General features: G+C 39.1%; 1 protein-coding gene across 1 annotated transcript in view; it reads right to left on the minus strand.

The window, feature by feature from the left end:
• Positions 1-18,223, minus strand: part of wdr27 (WD repeat domain 27) — a 471,702-nt gene that overhangs the window by 394,434 nt on the left and 59,045 nt on the right. The window contains exons 17-18 of the mRNA XM_060830707.1: positions 13,838-13,959; positions 8,903-9,036 (exon numbers count right to left, since the gene is read on the minus strand). Of these exons, the coding sequence (XP_060686690.1) occupies positions 8,903-9,036; positions 13,838-13,959 (256 nt within the window). The remainder of the gene's footprint in view (positions 1-8,902; positions 9,037-13,837; positions 13,960-18,223) is intronic.

Raw genomic sequence — 18,223 nt, forward strand, 5'->3', positions numbered from 1 at the left:
TCAAGTTGATACCCAGAAGAATGCATTTGGCAGTTAAATTAAAATACAAAGCCAATAAGTACTCATGGTATTTCTGCTTGAGTCACTGGATAAGCTATTAATGAAGTATTCAACCAGAACTAAGGGCAAAAGGAGACTGCACTGTGCTCTCAGTTCTACATTATTATTCACCGAGCAGTAAGGCTGAAGATCACTTCACTTTTCTCAGAATCATATATTCTCCACAGTGCAGAAAGAAGCCATTTGGCCTATCGAATCTGCACCAATCCTCTAATTAGCATTTCAAACAGATCTAGCCCCAACTCTCCATTCCTGTAACTACACAGTTACCAAGGCTAATCCACCTAGCTTACACATTCATGAACACTAAGGGGCAATTTAGCACAGCCAATCCACCTCACATCCACATGTATGGAGCGTGGAGGAAAACAGAGCATCCAGAGGAATCCCATGCAGATAGATGGAGAACATGCAAACTCCACACACACAGTCACTCAAGGCTGTAATCCAAGTTGGATCCCTGGCACCATGAATCTACAGATATAAACATTCAATTGAGTTCAACAGTATGAAAGTATTACAGATCCCTTGTGAGGCTGTGGTAGTATCACATAAAAGGCCATTTGGCCCATTATGCATCTGTTGGGTCTTTTGAAAGAGCTATCTAATTAGTTTCACACCATTGCTCTTTCTTCCTAGCCCTGAAAATCTCCCCTTTTCAAGTACTTATCCACTTACCATTAGAAAGTTGCAATTGAACCTGTTTCCACCATACCTTTGGGCAGTGAGGTGGATAGATGGAAACTGGCCCACCCTGGTGCAATGTGAGCAATGGAAGAAAGTTGGGAAAATGCAGAGAGAATGAAGAAAATCGGAATCTCAATGTCCAGGGAATGTTTAACAAATTGCCCCTTAAGCCTAAAATGGCAACTCCAAAATTTTGCTATTGTGATAACTAGCCTATTTCCATGCATTTGTACCTCACTGATATCACAACTGGCTTTATTCATAACCATCTCTATTTCTTTCCTGCCTCAAAAAAGACTCGACAGAACCAAATTCCCAGCATGTTATTCAAAGCTTAGCAGCATACCTGCCATTGAAAACCTTTCAATTGCTTTTTAAATCTTTTAAGATTGTCAATATACTAAATTCAGACTGGATTTGAGTTTGGTATTTTCTGGGGTATAATTTAAACTGATTGGCCTAATTGAATCTGTTTTGTCGTTTCTAGGCAACCAGCTACCCTAGCTACTCCAATAGCTGGAACGCATGTTATATTGTATCTTATTGAGAACACTTGGTGCTGTCACTGCGAGGATTTAACTCACTTAAATGTACAATACACACACACATCTTTGTAACACAGTACCTTAACAGTTTGGCAAAACTGGCATTCTGCTATCTAAACCTGTCACCCAATTCCTAAGCATCTGTATCTCTCTGCTCCCCATCTACTCATGCATCCATCTACACGCATCGTAAATGAATCTACCATGCCTGCCTCTACCACCTCTGCTGGCAACACGTTCCAGACACCCACCACCTTCTGTGTAAAGTGCTTGCTACATGTATCCCCCTTAAACTTTTCACCTCTCGCCTTGAAAGCATGACCTCTCGTTATTGAATAATTCAGTGTTTCTATTTTGTTTTGAAATCCCTGGACAACACAGTTAAAGATAAATTCCAACTAATAGGTGTCCATAAGTAACCTCTGTTCCTTTCATGAATTATTCCTCCAGACAAAGGAAACTCTATTTTATTTTGTCATTGAACACCCAAAGATTCAGTTTAAGAGGGAAATAAACTTATGATTTTCAAACATTCAATAAGATCTACCTTGGGCCTTTCCAAGAAGCTATTTTAGATCAGTCTGGTTTAAGAAGATACGAATACAAAAATAGGAGCAAGAGGTGACCTTACAATGTTTTGGACCTGTTCAACTATTCAGTAAGATTAAGGCTGATCTTCAAACTCAATTCCACTCTACAGCTTCCTCACACTTCGCAGCTGTACAAAACTCTGATGCTGCCGCACTTGGAGTATTGCGTACAATTCTGTATTGCCACATTCTAGGAAGGATGTGGAAGCATTGGAAAGGGTGCACTGAAAATTTACCAGGATATTGCTTGGTATGGAGAGAAGGTCTTGTGAGGAAAGGCTGAGAGACTTGAGGATGTTTTCATAAGAGCGAAGAAAGTCAAGAGGTGACTTAATAGAGACATACATTATGATCAGAGGACTAGATAGGGTGGATAGTGAGAGCCTTTTTCCTTAGATGGTGATGGCTAGCACAACAAGACATAGTTTTAAATTGAGGGGTGATAGACATAGGACAGATGTCTGAGGTAGTTTCTTTACTCAGAAAGTCGTAAGTGCGTGGAACGCCCTGCCTGCAACAGTAGTAGACTTGCCAACTTTAAGGGCATTAAATGCTCATTGGATAAATGGGCTTCAGGTTGGTGCAACATCAAGGGCCGAAGGGCCTGTACTGCACTTTAATGTGTTATGTTTTATGTTAATATGCATCCTTCTCATGTGGTCTCCTTAACCTATTTCTCCATTGACATTGAATTAGAGGACAATAGAAACAACCTGAGTTAGTCAGTCAACCTCTGAATGCATCTCACTCTGATTTAGTTTTTGTAATTTACATATACTAATACTTATGGACATAAGTTTGCTCACTGAGCTGGAAGGTTTGTTTTCAGACATTTCATCACTACGATGTTCACCACCCTGATGGCTCAGTGATGATGTTACCTAACATGGTGACAAAACGTCTGCAAACAAACCTTCCAGCTCAGCGAGCAAACTTACATCCAGGACCTCAACCTGAGCTACAAACCTTATCAAAACTCACGAATATTTATTTGAGAGGTTGGATTTTGAATTGGAGACACATGGATTTTGGTTTAGGTGTATGAGGTAGTTTAATAATTAACTGGTTAGTCTTTCAGGAAACATAATTTTCAACCAATATGTGATAGACAGCACCTCCTGGAATAATAATGTGAATTTGTTTGCAAAGTGAGACTTTTACAATCAAAGAAAGCAAACAGTGGAAAGCATTAATACACTTTCAGTTTAAAAGAATCAGAAATGGATTTTTTTTTTGTTCAGGGGAAAGACCTGAAAGATTTTGGCTTCAGTCCACAAAAGACTTAGTTGAGGGTAGGGTAAGAACATTATTTCATGGAGAAAGGAATATGTCAAGAATAGTTAAGAAATGGATAACTTCAATGTTTTATTATGAAAATTTCATACTAGAAATATTTGGTTGGAATGCTGAAAGGATTATTTGAAGCTAAGAAAGTTTAAACTCAGTTGGATAGCTAATCAAGGAAAAGACTATCAAACTCTCAGGAATGGGAAAACAACACCGTTAAGTCAAACTTACAGATGTGATACTGAAAGGAACTCTCTCTGGCATGTGAATACTGTAAAGTGATGGGGATTGAGACAGATAGGATTTTACTTTACCATATATTTTGAAAACTTTGAATTTGTGTTATATATAAATAGTTTGTATTATTTTATTTCACATTTAGCTCTTTCATGTCTTAAATTTCCATTTTATTATTAAAACCAAATCTGCAGCAGTGTATGCTTTTGTTTCAGTGAAAGATCGCCATGTTATATATTAAATAAAAATGATCCATCAAGCAAGATATCTCACCAAGATGTCTTAGACAGCACCATTCAACCCCATGATCTCTACAACCTAGAACAACATGGGCAGCAGACGCATAAAATACCATGAAATTATTTTGCTTTTCATTGATTGTCACAGGACCAAATCCCTCTCTAATAACACTGTGTCTAGACCTAATCCACATTGAGCACAATGCTTTAAGAAGGCAGCTTGCCACCATTTTTTCAAGGGCAGTTATGGAAGGATATTAATACTGGCCTAGTTAGTGACACCCACACCCCATGAATAAATTAAGACTAATATTAAGCATATTGGTTTCATAACGTAATTTCTCTCTGTGTTACAGAGTCAAAGCGATGTACAACATGGAAACTGACCCTTCAGTCCAACCCATCCATGCCTACCAGATATCCCAACGCAATCTAGTCCCACCTGCCAGCACCTGGTCCATATCCCTCCAAACCCTTCCTATTCATATACCCATTCAAATGCCTCTTAAATGTCACAATTGTACCAGCTTCCACTACTTCCTCTAGCAGCTCATTCCATACACATACCACTCTCTGTGTGAAAAAGTTGCCCCTTAGGTCTCTTTTATATCTTTCCCCTCTCACCCTAAACCTATGCCCTCTAGTTCTGGACTCCCAGGGAAAAGCATTTACCTATTTACCCTATCCATAATTTTATAAACCTCTTATCAACACCCTGCAATCACTTCTCTAGCTTCCCACAGAGTTCTCGGGTACACCTGATCAGGTCCTGGGGATTTATCCACCTTTACCCATTTTAAGAATCTGGACATTTTGCAAGATGTCACCATCTATTTCCCTACAGTCTATTTCTTCCATATCCTTTTCCACAGAAAATACTGATGCAAAATACTCATTTAGTATCTCGCCCATTTTCTGTGGCTCCACACAAAGGCCGCCTTGCTGATCTTTGAGGGGCTCTATTCTCTCACTAGTTATCCTTTTGTCCTTAATGTATTTGTAATAACTCTTTGGATTGTCCTTAATTCTTTTTGCCAAAGCTATCTCATGTCCCCTTTTTGGACTCCTGCTTTCCCTCTTAAGTATACTCCTACTTCATTTATACTTTTCTAAGGATTCACTCAATCTATCCTGTCTATACCTGATATATGCTTCCTTCTTTCTCTTAACCAAACCCTCAATTTCTTTAGTCATCCAGCATTCCCTATACCTACCAGCCTCCCCTTTCACCATGACAGGTATATACTTTCTCTGGATTCTCATTATCTCATTTCTGAAGGCTTCCCATTTTCCAGCCATCCCTTTACCTGCGAACATCTGCCCCCAATCAGCTTTCGAAAGTTCTTGCCTAATACCGTCAAAATTGACCTTTCTCCAATTTAGAACTTCAACTTTTAGATCTGGTCTATCCTTTTCCATCATTATTTTAAATCTAATAGAATTATGGTCACTGGCCCCAAAGTGCTTCCCCACTGAGACCTCAGTCACCTGCCCTGCCTTATTTCCTAAACGTAGGTCAAGTTTTGCTCCTTCTCTAGTAGGTGCATCTACATACTGAATCACAAAATTTTCTTGTACATACTTAACAAATTCCTCACCATCTAAACCCTTAATACTATGGCAGTCCCAGTCTATGTTTGGAAAGTTAAAATCCCCTATCATAACCACCCTATTATTCCTACAGATAGTTGAGATCTCCTTACAAGTTTGTTTCTCAATTTCCCTCTGACTATCTCATGCTTAGAGTATCATATTTTGATGCCAAAAGTATTTTTGCTCAGATACTCAATTTTCACAGAGATCAGAAGTTCCACTGAAATTAATTGACTACATCTCCGCCTTCGACACCATAATCTCTACAAGACTAATTTCAAAACTTTGAGACCTAGGTCTTGGTTCTGCCCTCTGCAACTGGATTGACAGCTTCCTGGTCCAGAGACCGCAATCAATTAAGATAGACAACAGGACCTCCTCCACAATAATCCTCAACAATAGCACTCTGCAAGGACGTGTTTTCAGCCCCCTACTGTACTTGCTGTATACCCAAGACTTTGTGGCCAAATATCAAACAACGATGAGTTAGAATACAGGAAGGAAATAGAGTGCTTGGTGTTATGGTGCAATGACAATTTCTCTCTCAATGTAAGCAAAACAAAAGAATGATCATTGACATCAGGAAGAAACGAGGAGGACATGCCTCTAACTACATCAATGGAGCCGAGGTCGTGAGCATCAACTTCCTAGGAATGATGATAATCTTCAATCTGTTCCGGACCTCCCATGTAGATGCAACAGTCAAGAAGGCACAACAATGCATCTTCTTCATGAGGCAGCTTGGGAAATTCAGCATGTCTGTAAGCACCCTCACCATCTTCTACAGATGCACCAAAGAAAGCATTCTAACCAGGTGCGTAAGAGCCTGGCACAGCAACTGCTCTGTCCAGGACCGTAATAAACTGCAGAAAGTTGTGTGCAAAGCCCAGAGCATCATGGATACCAACCTCCGAGCCATGGATTCCATTTACACTTCTTGTTGTGGTGGAGAGGCTGCCAACATCATCAAAGACCCTTCCCACCCCAGTAAAGTTCACTTCCAATCTCTTCTGGTAGAAGATACAGAAGCTTGAACACACGCTCCTACAGACTCAAGAACAGCTTCTTCTCTGCTGTTATTAGACTGCAAAATGGACTTCTCTAACTTCAAACAACGTTGATCTTGCTAATGTTGATCTAGTTTTGTGTACCTCCTGTGCAGCTGTCTAAGCACATTTGATCTGCATGTCCTTGTTTGCTATAATTGCCTGTACTGCTCACAAAACAAAGATTTTCACTCTAATTAAGTCCATGTGACAACAATAAATCAATTCCAGCATTCAGATACCCTGGGAGTCTAAAGTTGAAATCTAAGAAACTCCTTTGTGATTTTCCTATGGGACTGGATGCTTAATAGTCTCAGACAAAGACAGATGGTATGTTTGATTATATAGTGGTTTATCTTGTAAATATAACTAAACATATCTTTTCCTTTGACTATACAGTCATAACATTGGTCTTGACACTTTAGAGATCAATTTTGTAACACCTAAATCTCTACCTCTTTTAGACCAGAAGATCATAAGCAAAACTTTGGCATTTTTTGCCAAATGAGCAAAATTTGGCCATTCACCTATGAGTCTAATCCACCTTTCAATCAAGGCTGATACGTTTCTCAACCCCATTCTCCTGCTTCTTCCCATAACTCTTGTTCCCGTTACTAATCAAGAATCTATCTACCTCTGTCTTAAATACACTCAATGACTTCGACTCCACAGCCTCTGTAGCAATGAGATTCACAGATTCATCACTTCCTGCTGAAGAAATTCCTTTTTATCTCAGTTCTAAGGGTCATCCCTTCACTCTGAAGCTGTGTCCATGCATAGTGACCTCTCATTTCCAAGTCCTCTATATCCAGGCCTTTCAATACTCTGTAAGTTTCAATAAGATCCCTCCTTTTCCTTTTAAACTCCATCAAGTACGCAGCAAGAACCTTCAAATGCACCTCATGTGACAATACCTTCACCCCTTCATCATCATTCCTGCAGACCTCCTCCAACACCCGCACACCCTTCCTTAGATGCAGGGCCCAAAACTACTCACAATATTCCACATGTGGTCTGACCAGAGTCTTATATAGCCTCAGCAGTACATTTCTGCTCTTGTATTCTAGCCTTCTTGAAATGAATGCTAACATTTCATTGTCTTCCTAACTGCCAACTGAACCTGCAAATTAACCTTAAAAGAATCCTAAAATATGACTCTTAAGTACCTTTGTGTTTCAGATTTCTGAAGTCTTTCCTCACTTAGAAAACTGTTCACACCTTTATTCTTCCTACAAAACTGCATAATTTCACATTTTCCCGCATTATATTCCTAATGTCATTTTTTTTCCTACTCTCCTAGCCTGTCTAAATCCTTCTGCAGCCTGCTCACTTCCTCAACACTACCAGTCCCTCCATCTATCTTTGTGTCATCAGCAAACTTAGCAGCAATGCCCTCAGTTCCTTCAACCAGATCATCAATGTATCACCTGATTAGCTGTGATCCCAAAACAGTCCCTTGCGGAACTCCAATAGTCACCAGCTTCGATTCTGAAAAAGCCTCTTTATCTCCTTTCTCTGCCTTCTGCCAGTCAGGCAATCCTCTATCCACACCAGTACTTTGTCACTAACACCACAGACTCTTATTTAGCAGCCTTGTGTACAGCACCTTGTCAAAGGCCTTCTGGAAATCCAAACAGATCACATCCAATGGCTCTCCTTTGTCTAACTTTCTCATTATCTCCTCAAAGAATTCTAACAGGTCAGTTAGGCATGACCTTCCCTTGACAACGCCATGCCAACTCAGCCTTATTTTGTCATGTACTCAAGTATTCTGCAATCTCATTGTTCAGCATTGGACATGCCCATGGGCATAACACTAAATTTTCTTGAGTTACACATTATATTGTAAACATTTATTAATGAAAACAGTAAATAGCAAAGATCCTAACATTGATCTCTGTGGGACCTCTCTTCAAGCACATCCACATTCATCAACAATATCTTCCTTCATGACAATGCTAAACTAGGTGCCCCACCTTACCACTAATTTAACAAACCTCATAGGGTAACCTCTTCTGTTATAACTGATCAAAAGTTTTATTAGACAACATCCAATTAGACAACATCTACTATTTTTCCCTCATCCACTCTCCTGTAGACCTTTCCAAAACCTAATTATAACTGCCTGACACACCAGTATTTTTGCAATTTATAATTGCATCTTTTGTCAATGCTCTCTATTTGCAAATTTCCATTGATTTCTTTAATTTCAGGTAATTATTTACTCCTATCACATATTGAAAACTGAGTTGCCCTCAGTAAATAAGAGCTGACAAGGTTTGCAGTTGTGCAGTTCGCAATATAACTCACAAGATGGTGCTGCATTTCTTCAGTTCTACAGTTAAGTTCCCAAGTCTTTATGATGCAATTTTTCTCTTTGTTAGTTAACTTATATATATTTAATGAGTAAGAAATATACCTGCAATGAATTGTCAAATGGACAATAAAATTTGAACTGAAAGAAAAACGTGTTTTTTGCCTTATACCAACAAGCGAAAGGTATGTTTTTAGCTGAATGTGTGCTGTTCAGCACAGAAACATCACCCATTCACCAATACTACTTTGATAAGCAATAACAAACAAAATAGAACAGAAATTTCAAAACGAACTGCACTGACCTTTTAATGTCATCCCTGCTTGTATCCAAATGGAATCCATGCAGCTGAAATTCTGATCCTGACGAGAACAACAGAAATTTGTCCATATAATAGAACTGAGCTGATCGTGCAGGCTTTGAAAATGTCTCAGTCCCCTAAGAGTAAACATAGAAACAGACAGATGTATTTCTGTGTCTCAGGGATAGAAAATAAGAAACATAGTTTGTTTGGTTTAACCTATTTTGTTAAGTGGGTTAGATATTTTGTGGTGTGAACATTTAAACTGTACTATTCTAAAACAGGGTAAAAGTTCTACTGAATTCACATATTTAACTGGAAAGTTAATTTATACTTTTAATAGTTTATTTATTTTGACTGGCAACTTCACCTTGGCGTGGAAGACCAAATATGACTGGAAATGGGTTGGCTTTATGTCCTGAGGGACTTGTTGGATTTTATTCATCGACAATAACTTGAAGCATTCTACTTTATGGCGTTAAAGCATATAGGAAGCAGTATTACAAAAATACATATAATTCAATTTTTCTCAATGCAAGGGCATTCTTATATATTACCTAACCCAACTAAATCAATACTAAATTGTATAACCAACTGAGAAGTTCCACCTGGACCCTCTAATCAATTAATAAAATCTGGAAATGAAAGCGAGTCTCAATAGCAGTGACTTTAAAATAATAACCATGAAGCAAGCATTGATTATCTTAAGAATCCATCTGGTCCAGCACTGTTTCTTAGGGAAGGAAATCTGCCAACCTTCCCTGGTCTGACGACATGTAAGTAGGAGTAACAGTAATAGGTTCTGAAGAAGAATCATCCTGGATTTGTAACATTAACTCTGTTTTTCTCTCTCTATCGATGCTGCCAGATCTGGGTTTCTCTAGCACTTTCTGTTTTTAGTGACAACAATGTAATTGACTCATAAATAGTTTGGCAAGTTATTCAGTTCAGAGGCAAGTAGGAATGGACAACAAACATTGATAATTTCAGTGAGACCCACATCCCATGAAGGAATAACAGTAAATGTAGGGAGATTCAAGATCTCGTTAAGTGGATCACAGGATCTAACAGAGACTCTAACGATTGTGTAGGAAGGGTCTAAGTTCAAAGGAGAAACCTCAACTGGGAGGGGGTAGGCTCAGATAGGCAAAATGGCATGTCCATTCAAAAATGGCATGGCTTAAGTTAATTGGAGGAGATTCAAAGATTACATCAGGTACGTGACCAGTGATTTTGGGAGGATCAAGGGTGGTGGAAACAAAGTGAAAGGTCAGAGGTTGTATTCCAGGCACATTCACATTCTGTTATCGGCTAGGTCTAAAATCCTACTTGAAGCTAGCAGGAATGTATATCTAAGGAGGAGGAGGAGGACTGTATGGCATGTGTGGAGATTCAGGTGCAGACAATGGGAGAAGTAGAAAATCTCACTATTCAGCAGCTGTATGAACAAAACCCCTGGTGGCCAACACTTTTTGTCACTGGTTACATCCAGATTCAGAGGTTCATGAGCAACATGTGTAGCATTTTGCAGTCTGCAGCACAGGTGCATTCAAAGAGGTGACTAATGCCCTCTTCTGTCGTACAAACCAGGTTCACCCTCACAGGTGATGACAGCCAGACACTCTGTCCAGTGGGCTTTGTAGACATTGTGTGTTTCCCTAGAATTCCCTAGAATGTAAGGGGTTATTTACTGTATTCATGTTGACATTAGAACTTCCTTGAAACAATTAACAGGATATATGAACCACAAGCAATTCTACACTCTAAACATCTAATTAGTCAGTGACCACATGCAAAGAGTTGTGCCAGTCTGTGCTTGTTTCATATGGGATTCTTGCAAATCACCTATCTCACAGAACTCAACTGCCTGGGTTTTTCAAGGCCCTTGGCCATACTAACAGCAGGATTCTCCAATGGAAACCAGTCCTGCAACATAACTGCAAGTGTTTTATGTGCCCGCCACTGAGCCTTTAAAGTTTTCCTATGAATCATTTAGGTACCTACTCTTGACACAAAATCATAAATGACACTCACTTCTGGTTCCATTAGGATAGCAACCTACAAATTTCATCTGGTGTCATTAAGATTATACATTAAAAGAATACTTTACTCTGTGGAGTAAAGCAAGGTGGAAAAAAATTCAGGCAAAAGCCAGGAAGCTCCTTTGAGAAAGAGCTTGATCAAGCTGCAACCGACAGGACTCTGCAGCTGCACAGTTCTCATGTCAGATTAGAGTTGAACTTGATAAATTAAACATATGTACTAAAATCATTAATGGACATGACACCAGGTCTGCACATTTGGTTCATATTTTACAGCTAGTGACATCTGACCATTATCTTGTTGTGGCATATAATTTTGATACAACTCGAGAACAGTTGGTGTAAGAGTATCTGTTTAAGATGCAGAGAAACAAGGCAAAGACAATTTCATAAGTGTGATGTTTTCTGTGGATCATAAAACACAGGTATGTCATCTGTGGAGTACACAATTGTGACTGAAAAATGTAGATTTCACTGGTCAATTAACATCCTGGAATATAATCAGCCTTGGAAAGGGTGAGTGGGAAGGAAAGTTTTGGAACATTTTGTAGCTGGTGAGCTCCCTCAGGAGGCTAAATAAGTTAGTCACAGCCCACAACTTCACACATAATGCACTCTGGGTAGCATAGACCTGGTTAGCATATACTTTTAAAATGGTCTTCAATTTCTCCAAATTAAAATTCTCCATAGTTACTGGGCTTTCAGATTTCAAATATTAATTAAGTACAACTAAACAAACATAATTCCTACAACTTATTTGATTATTTTTAAGACGATTGTCTCAGAGTGAGTTACAAGATCTCACTACCAATATGGAGCCAACCTTATAGATGTCTGTAATGAACTGCATATGTCTTTAAAAGAACTACTTAATTTGTAATTGGCTTGGTGATGCAAACAAAAACAGTTTTTAACGTATAAAATATTTGGAAGATGCTTCCATTCCATCATTTAGCTAATCAACTATTCTGGCTTTCCATATATATATGTGTGTGTATATATATATATATATATATATATATATGACATCTGCTATGAATAAATATATACTCACCAGGTTGAGTCAATTGCATCTCAGTTCTTATTGAGCACTCTGGTCACATTTTTAAACAATACTTCTATACCAGGACATGTATTAGACAGACCAGGACGACCTTTCAAGTCTAACTACAGCATGCTTAATTTGCTAATCAGATCGACTTCACATTAAGCAATTTAGAAGGAGCATCAGATTACGCATAAATATATGTGAATCTGTGCAAAACAATTTGGATATTTGCTGCACTGAGAGCAATTTTCTAGTTCCAGATTGTGGGGCCCAGGAGCCACATTATTGTGCACAGATGCTGATTCAATGCACCATGTTCATTTTACTATCACAGTGGTCACTTTGGATTGGTCAAAAGTGATGCAATGGAATTATAATTCGTCTGGATGAATGAACACAACTGTCAACTGGAAAGTTGCAAAAATTCAATCAAGTAGATTATTTCTTCATTTCATATTCTGTCACTCACAGAGAAATCAGATTTCTCCTTTGTGCATTTTCATGCAAATCAACAAAATGAATACTGCTAAACTCTTGGAAATCTTTGGAGAAATGGAACAATTTCCTATATCAGACAATTATTATTAGCATCAAGCATTCCCTGATCCATTATAATTATAAATTAAGGAGACCTGAATTTTGTAATATATTGTAATTAATAGTATCCTGAAATGTTCATAATTTTCCAGTCATTTTATTATTATATATTTAATTTTGATGATTATCAATAACTATGTGAGGAATTATAATTATTTTACCTATTTATATTACAATTTGCACATGCAACCGTGATGACTTTTGAATAAACCAACTGCCTACCTTCTTTGCTACCTTCATGCAAATAATACCAAGCAATTTCATTTGTGTTTTTAAAACTGGGAACAGTACCTTTTGCCCCAACAGTGTAGCATTTTCCAGTTTACAAAAAAACAATCATCCTGGGATCTCTCTGAGTGTCAGCCACTCATTAGTGCCAAAGAAAAGGTCATTTCTTGGCTCATGCTCCATGCCAACTAGAAACCTAAACTGCCCAAATCATTTTACAGCCTCAAGTCTTACAATCAACAGATGATAGAGGCTTTCATCCTATTCATCTGAGCTGGCTGCAGTCCAAGATGCAACAGCAATGAAAGAGGTACACTGCAGCAGATAGATGGTGCTGTAGCCTGCAATGTCACAGCATTACCTTTCATGAAGACATAAGTGAGAATTAAAAGGTTTAATTGACTTGGAATGCTTTGCCTGAAAAGGCGGTAGAAGCAGATTCAATATTAACTGACAAAAGGGAATTAAATATAGTCTTGAAAAGGAGGAATTAACAGGGCTATGGATATAGTACAGGAAAATGGAAATAATAGAATAGCTCTCTCAAAGAAAATCTCACTATTCAGCAGCTGTATAGACAAAACCCCCTGGTGGTCAACACTTTTTGTCACTGGTTACATCCAGCTCAGAGTTCCACGAGCAACATGTGTAGTATTTTGCAGTCTGCAGCACACAGGTATATTCAAAGAGGTGAGCAATGCCCTCTTCTGTCATACAAACCAGGTTCACCTTCACAGGGAATGACAGTCAGACATTCAGGCCACTGGACTTTGTAGCCAATATGGTCCCTAATAGCCTGGATCTGCAATTTATGATTCTGTAAGTCTATGTAATATTGCCAACTGCATTGAGAGATCAAGCATGAAGGCTACAATCAGAATGAAGTGAAGTGCTTTAATGGGATAAAAGAGCTTAAAAGATAGGCTATCAAAAATATGTATGATGGAAACAGGCATAATGGCAATTTTTTTGTAGGAAGTAAAGGTGATGCACCAAGCTTTTAATATTGATGTATATAATTACCAGCTGCAGTACAGGTGCTGAGCCATTAACTGGCCAGATCCACAATGACCTGTCTTCTGATGCTGTCAAGAGCCATTTATCATTCTGAGTCCAACCAACACAATTCACTGCTCCATCATGACCTGAATGACAGCACAGAATAAAGTGTTGATCACTGTATAAGAAAGTACTTAAATTTTAAAAGCAATAAAATATGCATATCAGAGAACAAAACAGTAATATCATTCTGCATTACAGAAAAGCTACTTTTTCATTCATCAGCCCTTATCATTGTCACTTTAAAACATTTTAGTTACACAACTACTTTGAAAGAAAAATTAGAAATACCTACACCATATCAAGGTCATATTGATGCAGTTTATCTGCCTAATTACCTTCCCACTGAAGGGGGGAGGCAGTAATGTTTTTACCTGTTTGTTAGTCAGTTTGTAAACACTGCAACTCAGAAACTAATGGGCAATTTCAACAAAAGTTGGTACACAGATAAGGTATGATCCAAGGAAGAACAGATTTGTTTTTGGCAAAGATATGGATCCAATTCCTGGAATTTCTTTAAAGGATCTGTTAAAATTGGGAAATAGGACAAACTTATTTTTTAAAAAAAAATGTGATTTGCTTTATTTGGAATCTTGTTGATTATTATAGTGTTGTGAATTGTCTTGGCTGCTGAGTTAGAATTTTGTCACAACTGTCAAAATGTGAGCAGAATGTTCATAGTAAGCAGTTGGATGTGGAGTGGAAGATTAATAAAAATATTTATTTTTTCAACTTTGTTGTTTCAGGGCATCAACCAGATAGGGAAGAGCCTCAAAGAGAAGTAGAGTAATTAATGTCAAGTTACTTATTGTTTTTCTTTCTCCTGTCGGGAACAGCGGGAGACAGAGCGGAGGTGACGTTAGGAGCAGGAGGTTGCCGGGAAGGTTAGTGAACAGTATAAATACTCACCTTCAAAGCCCGCAGCCTTATTCCTATCCAGGAGCAGTGGGAGACAGAGTGGAGGTGACGTTGGGACCAGGAGGTTGTCTAGAAGGTAAGGACTTAGCATACATTTGGGCAGTGGCTAAACACGTGTAGAATCTCCCTCCCAGACCCCTCCTCAAACCAGAAGAAAAGGATTCTGTAAGGTAAGGGTTTTTCTTTTTATATATATATTTAAGTGCATTGTTTGGCTTTAGTTTGTTGATATAAAGCTAAGGCTTACAATGGCAGGGGACCTCAGACCCATGGCATGTGCCTCTTGCTTGATGTGGGAGCTCAGAGAAATTGCTGACGTCCTTGACTGTTACACTTGCAAGATGTGTGTCCAGGTGCAGCTCTCATTTGACCGCATGACGGCTCTGGAGCTGCGGATGGACTCACTGTGGAGCATCCGTGATGCTGAGGAGGTCATGGATAGCACATTTAGTGAACTGGTCACACTGCAGGGGTTAGAATTGCAGGGAGACAGTGAATGGGTGACCAAAAGGCAGAGAAAGAGTAGGAAGACAGTGTAGATGTCCCCTGCGGTCATCTTCCTCCAAAACAGGTATACTGTTTAGGATACTGTTGGGGGAGATGGTTCACTGGTGGGGGGGGCACAGCAGTTGCCAGGATCATGGCACCGTGGTGGGCACTGCTGTTCAGAAGGGTGGGAATAAAACTCATAGGGCCATAGTCGTAAGGGATTCTACTGAAAGGGGAGTAGATAGGCGGTTCGGTGACCGAAAACGAGACTCCCAGATAGTATGTTGCCTTCCAAGTGCTCAGGTCAAGGATGTCACCAATCGGCTGCAGAGCATTCTGAAAGGGAAGGGTGAACAGCCAGTTGTCATGGTGCATATTGGCACGAATGATATAAGTAAAAAAAGGGAGGAGGTCCTGAAAGCAGAATTCAGGGAGATAGGAGAGAAGTTAAAAAGGAGGACCTCAAAGGTAGAGATCTCAGGATTGCTACCAGTGCCACATGCTAGCCAAGGTAGAAATGAAAGAATAGACAGGATGAACATGTGGCTTGAGGGATGGTGTAGGAGGGAGAGGTTCTGATTTATAGGACATTGGGACCGGTTCTGGGGAAGGTGGGACTATTATAAATTGGACTGTCTACACCTAAACCAGACTGGAACTCATGTTCTTGGAGGAGTTTTTGCTACTGCTTATGGGGAGGGTTTAAACTAATGTGGCTAGGGGCTGGGAACCAGAAGAGAAGGCTAGTAGACAGTGAGGTGAAAACTAGAGACTGTAAGGAACAGGATCATGAAGTTAGCATTATTAACGGGAAGAGTCAGCAGAGAGCAGATGAACGCAAAGGAACTGGTGGTCTGAAGGGCTTATGCTTTAATGCTCAGAGTATAATGGGTAAGGCAGACAAACTTAGAGCTTGGATTGATGCCCGAGAGTATGACGTTATTGCGGTCAGAGAGACTTGGTTGAAGGAAGGGCATGATTGGCAACTAAATATTTCAGAATTTGGATGCTTCAGACAGGACAAGGAGGGAAGCATCTATATCCTGAAATATTTAGTTGCCAATCGTGCCCTTCCTTCCAACATTGACTGGGATACAGTCAATGTCAGAGGTCAGCATTGCTGATCGGGGATTATATCACAGCTGTGCTAAAGAAGGATACTATGGAGGGCTTCAGCAGTGAGGCATCATGGGTAGAGCTGAGAAATAAGAAGGGGGAAGTTACATTATTGGGGCTGTACTACAGGCCTCCCAACAGTGAGTACGAGATAGAACAAATAGGTAAACAGATTATGGAAAGATGTAGTGGCAACAGGATGGTGGTGATGGGAGATTTTAATTTTTCCAACGTTGACTGGGATATACTTAATGTCAGAGGTCTGGATGGAGCAGGATTTGTAAGGAGCATCCAGGTAAGTTTTCTAGAGCAGTATGGTAGGTAAAAACAATGGCTGCAGATGCTGGAAACCAGATTCTGGTTTAATGGTGCTGGAAGAGCACAGCAGTTCAGGCAGCATGCGAGGAGCAGTAAACTCGACGTTTCGGGCGAAAGCCCTTCATCAGGAATAAAGGCAGAGTCTGAAGTGTGGAGAGATAAGCCAGAGGAGGGTGGGGGTGGGGAGAAAGTAGCAGTGGGAGAGGGACTGCTTTAGTGGACCAAACCTTTCTTATATAAGAATAAAAAGTCTTGGAATTCTCCTTAATTCTGCTCGCTAAAGTTATTTCATGACATTAACAAACAGATGTGGACACTTTGGAGGGGGTGCAGAGAAGGTTTACAAGGATGTTGCCTCGTATGGAAAGTGCTAGCTATGAAAAGAAGTTGACTAGGTTAGGATTATTTTCATTAGAAGAAAGGGTCTGGACAGATGCATGAGTATGTAAGAGCAGAAGGATACAGACTCTTAGGAATTGGGCGATAGTTTAGATAGTGGATTTGGATTGGCACAAGTTTGGAGGACTGAAGAGCCTGTACCTGGGTTGTGAATTTTCTTTGTTCTTTAACACAATGGCGAGAAAGGTATACTGCTGTGTGTCATTTGTTTTATATTATAACTTTGTGAATTGACCAACATAGTGAAATCTGTTTAATGAGATTGACAATTTTATTCATCGAAAGAAAAATTAAAGTATTCAAAATGTTTGAAGTTTCTGAATGCTACTGTCACACTATTTAGTTGGTAATTCATCAATTGTCTTGCAAACTTTGATGAAATTATTTTTGAAAGAGACAAGAAACATGAGCCATGATTATAACTGCTTTACAGCATTTTTATGGGAAGACATATGACAATGCAAAACACAAACCTAAGAACTGTAACTTTTTAAGCATATCTGTACAAACTAAAAGTGAAAATTTATATACATGTTAAAGGATGGACCTTTACAAGGTGGGGTTTATGAATATATTAAAACATTCTTATTTAATGTGCATCAGTAACAAAGTTTGTGTTTTTTAATTTTAATGCGGTTGCAAGTTTTGTGGAGTTTCAGTGCTGCCCTCCTGTGTACAAATAACATTATTGGAACAATAAGAGTAAAAATTTGAACTGGATTGTTTGCTTTTAAAGCCAATGAACTTTTATTAATTGTCTGGAATAATTTACTGATGCAATTACCATTCTTCTCCTTGAACCAACAGCAGGATTTGCTGGCATCATCATATTTACGCTCACAAGGCATTAAAAGGGAAATATTGGAGAAATGGTGTATTTTTATTTGTTTTTGTGTGATGGTTGAATTCAAACACATTCTTAACTACTCTGAGAACATAGTGGGCCTTATCCTAGAATCACTGGAGTTCTTATGCTGATGGTCTGCCCAAGATGCTGGCAGGAAATTCTCGGGTTTTGACAAGGCAATGATGGCATACCCAAATCAGAATGCTATACTGGTTGGAGAAGAATATTGGTGTCATCATGATATTGCTTTCTTTCTGGGAGGA

Source organism: Hemiscyllium ocellatum, chromosome 10 (genome assembly GCF_020745735.1).
Source record: "Hemiscyllium ocellatum isolate sHemOce1 chromosome 10, sHemOce1.pat.X.cur, whole genome shotgun sequence".
Classification (NCBI taxonomy): domain Eukaryota; kingdom Metazoa; phylum Chordata; class Chondrichthyes; order Orectolobiformes; family Hemiscylliidae; genus Hemiscyllium; species Hemiscyllium ocellatum.